This window comes from Dryobates pubescens, chromosome 3, assembly GCF_014839835.1.
Source record: "Dryobates pubescens isolate bDryPub1 chromosome 3, bDryPub1.pri, whole genome shotgun sequence".
Lineage (NCBI taxonomy): Eukaryota > Metazoa > Chordata > Aves > Piciformes > Picidae > Dryobates > Dryobates pubescens.
The window spans coordinates 1,114,752-1,117,425 of NC_071614.1; the positions used below are offsets into that span (position 1 = coordinate 1,114,752).

Below are 2,674 nucleotides of genomic sequence, written 5' to 3' on the forward strand. Positions count from 1 at the left end.
TCCATCAAAACACAGCTCACACCTACCTGAGCAAGGGACAGATGTGCTCAGCTGCGAACGCTGCAGCCATGAAGCAATGTCACCTGTCTGTCCCTGCAACACTGCGGGGGAAACAGGGGCTCCCGACCCCTCAATACCCCGCCAGCTCCCCTGGGGCAGAGCATGCAGCCCCCCTGGGCTGCCAGCCAAGAGCCAAACGCAGAGCATTTAAGAAAGGCTGGAGCGCTTTTATTGACAAACAGGTGCGGGAATGGAGCACCGGGCGGGAGGCTGCAGTGCCAGTCCCTTCCCACGCCTCGGTGGGCATGCCCAGCCCCGCGCTGCAGGCAGTCCCTCTGTCCCTCATGCCTTCTTTCTCTTGCCACCGCTGCTGCTGCCGGCCGCGGGCCGCTGCTGCTGCCGCCTGGCTCCACTCTTCTTGCTGCTGCGGCCAACCCTCTGCTGCCGGCGGCCGCGCTTGCCCCGCCGCGACTGCTTCTTGCCCTTGGCGGCGGCTGCCTCGGCCTCCTCCTGCCGCAGCTGCTTGTTGACGGCGCGGGTGATGTCCAGGACCGGCTTCTTGCTGCCCATGTCCCGCAGCAGCTCCAGCTGCCGGCTGCGCTCGGCTGCCAGGTTGCCCAGCAGGGGCTCGAAGCGCCGTTTCTTGCCGCTGCTGCGGGACGGTGGCTCCGCCGACTCCTTGGGCAGCCGAGGCTGGAAGCGGCCGAGGGACGCGGTGGAAACGCGGGCGACGCGGGCAACGTGACCCAGCTCCTCCCGGCTCTGGTGGCCCGTGGGGTGGAGGGGGGCGGCGGGGACGGCGGTCCCGGCCCGGTGGGCGCGGGCCAGGTTGCGCAGGCGGTTGAGCTCGTTGCGTGCCACCCGCTCCCGCTTCTCCCGCCGCAGCCTGGCGAACTGGTCCTCCTCCGGGTCGGCTCCCGCCGGCACCTCCGCCAGCCAGGCGCGGGCCGGGTCGCCGCCAGCCCGCCGGTATCCCCAGCGCCGCCGCCACTCCTTAGCCTGCTCGTCCCACACCAGCGAGGTCCGCTTGCGTTTGCGGATGCCCTTCAGCCGCGCGAACTGCTCCCAGCGCGTCGGTGGCCGCGGACGCGGCGGCTTCTTCTCCCGCGGCAGGCGGAAAGTGGGTTCGGGCAGCTGGGCTACCAGCGGCCCCCCGGCCCCGCCGGCGCGCTCGGCCGGCAGCTCCCAGAGCTGGGCCACCAGCAGCTGCGTGTTGTCGCGGGCCAGCGCCCGCAGCAGGGCCTCCCGCCGCGGGCAGGCCCCGCGCAGCCCCGCCGCCGCGGGCGGGTTACGGTCCAGCGCCAGCAAGTTGCCCAGATCGAACTCCAGCTCCAGCTCCTTCTCCACCGTCACGCTCCGGCGCTTCTCCGCCTCCTGCTCGGCGGCGGCCGCCAGCACCTCCTCCACCCGCACGGCCGCCATGGCGGGAGGCGCGGGGGGCACAGCGGCGTGGCTCAGGACGGGCCGCACCGCCGCTCACACGTGGGGCAGCTCCCGCCGGCGCCGGAAGTGCAGCGAGGCGCTCCCGGGTGACGGCGCCGGACGCGCCGGGACACGCCCGGAAGCACGGCGGCGGCGGGCGCGGCGCGCTGCATGGCGGGAGCGGGAGTCCCGCCGGTCCCGGGGGCGGCGATTCGCCCCGGCGCGTTGGAGGCATCTCGCTGCCGCGGGCGGCCGGCGGGCGGGCGGCCCCCTCAGGTGTCCTCATGGAACGGGCGCGGGTCCGCCTGGCACCGGAACGGCGGAAGAGCGGCGCGGCCGCGCTGGCGGAGCAGCCGGAGGCGTTTCCGAGGCCGTGCAGGCTCCCGGGAGAGCAGCGAATGTGCTGCTGGCTGCGGACTCCAGCGCAGGAAGGTCCATGTCAGCGCGAGGAGGAACTGCATTAAGAGTGATGGAGCCCTGGAGCAGGCTGCCCTGGAGCAGGCTGCCCGGAGACGTGGTGCAGTTTCCGTCTCGGGGGATGTGCGATGTCACCCGGGGGACCAACCCTCTGTGACCTTCTCTGGGTAGGGGGGGTTGGACTCCATGTCCAGAGGTCCCTTCCAAGCCCTGCCACGCCGGGGCTCTGGGACTCTGCGCTGCCTTCTTTGTGAGAGTGTCACCCACCGCTGTGGGCCGCTGGAGGTTGTCACAGAGCCCTCTCATTGCCTACTTGGAAAGTAAATTCAGAGCAGTTTTTGAGCTGCTTCAAATAAGTCAGAAACTTTAACAACAGCACTGGAAACAAACAAATCAAATCGTCCAGCCCTGGTCCAGCTCACATCCCGGGGTGATGGGGTGGCTAAGGAGGTGTAGCATGGCTCAGGATTTAGCGTGGTTGGGAAGCACAGCAGTGAACTGAGTTGCTTAAGGAGGCTGAGGGGACACCTTCTGGCTCTCCACAGCTCCTGAAAGGAGGCTGGAGCCGGGTGGGGGTCAGTCTCTTCTCCCAAGTGACAAGTGGTAGGCCTGTGTCCAGTAGTTCCCTGCCTCTTTTGACCTGGGGAGCCCAGAACTGGGCACAGTACTCCAGGTGTGGCCTCACTGGGGCAGGGTAGAGGGGCAGGAGACCCTTTCTTGCCCTGCTGGTCACACTCTTAATGCACCTCAGGAGACCATTTGCCTCCTTGGCCACAAGAGCACACTGCTGGCTCATGGGGAACTTCTTGTCCACCAGGACTTGTAGAGAGCTGCT

General features: G+C 68.7%; 1 protein-coding gene across 1 annotated transcript; it reads right to left on the minus strand.

The window, feature by feature from the left end:
* Positions 1-1,495, minus strand: RRS1 (ribosome biogenesis regulator 1 homolog). Its single transcript, XM_054179064.1, has one exon. The coding sequence runs from the start codon at positions 1,420-1,422 to the stop codon at positions 343-345; it is 1,080 nt and encodes a 359-aa protein (XP_054035039.1). The 5' UTR covers positions 1,423-1,495; the 3' UTR covers positions 1-342.
* Positions 1,496-2,674: the final 1,179 nt, after the last annotated feature.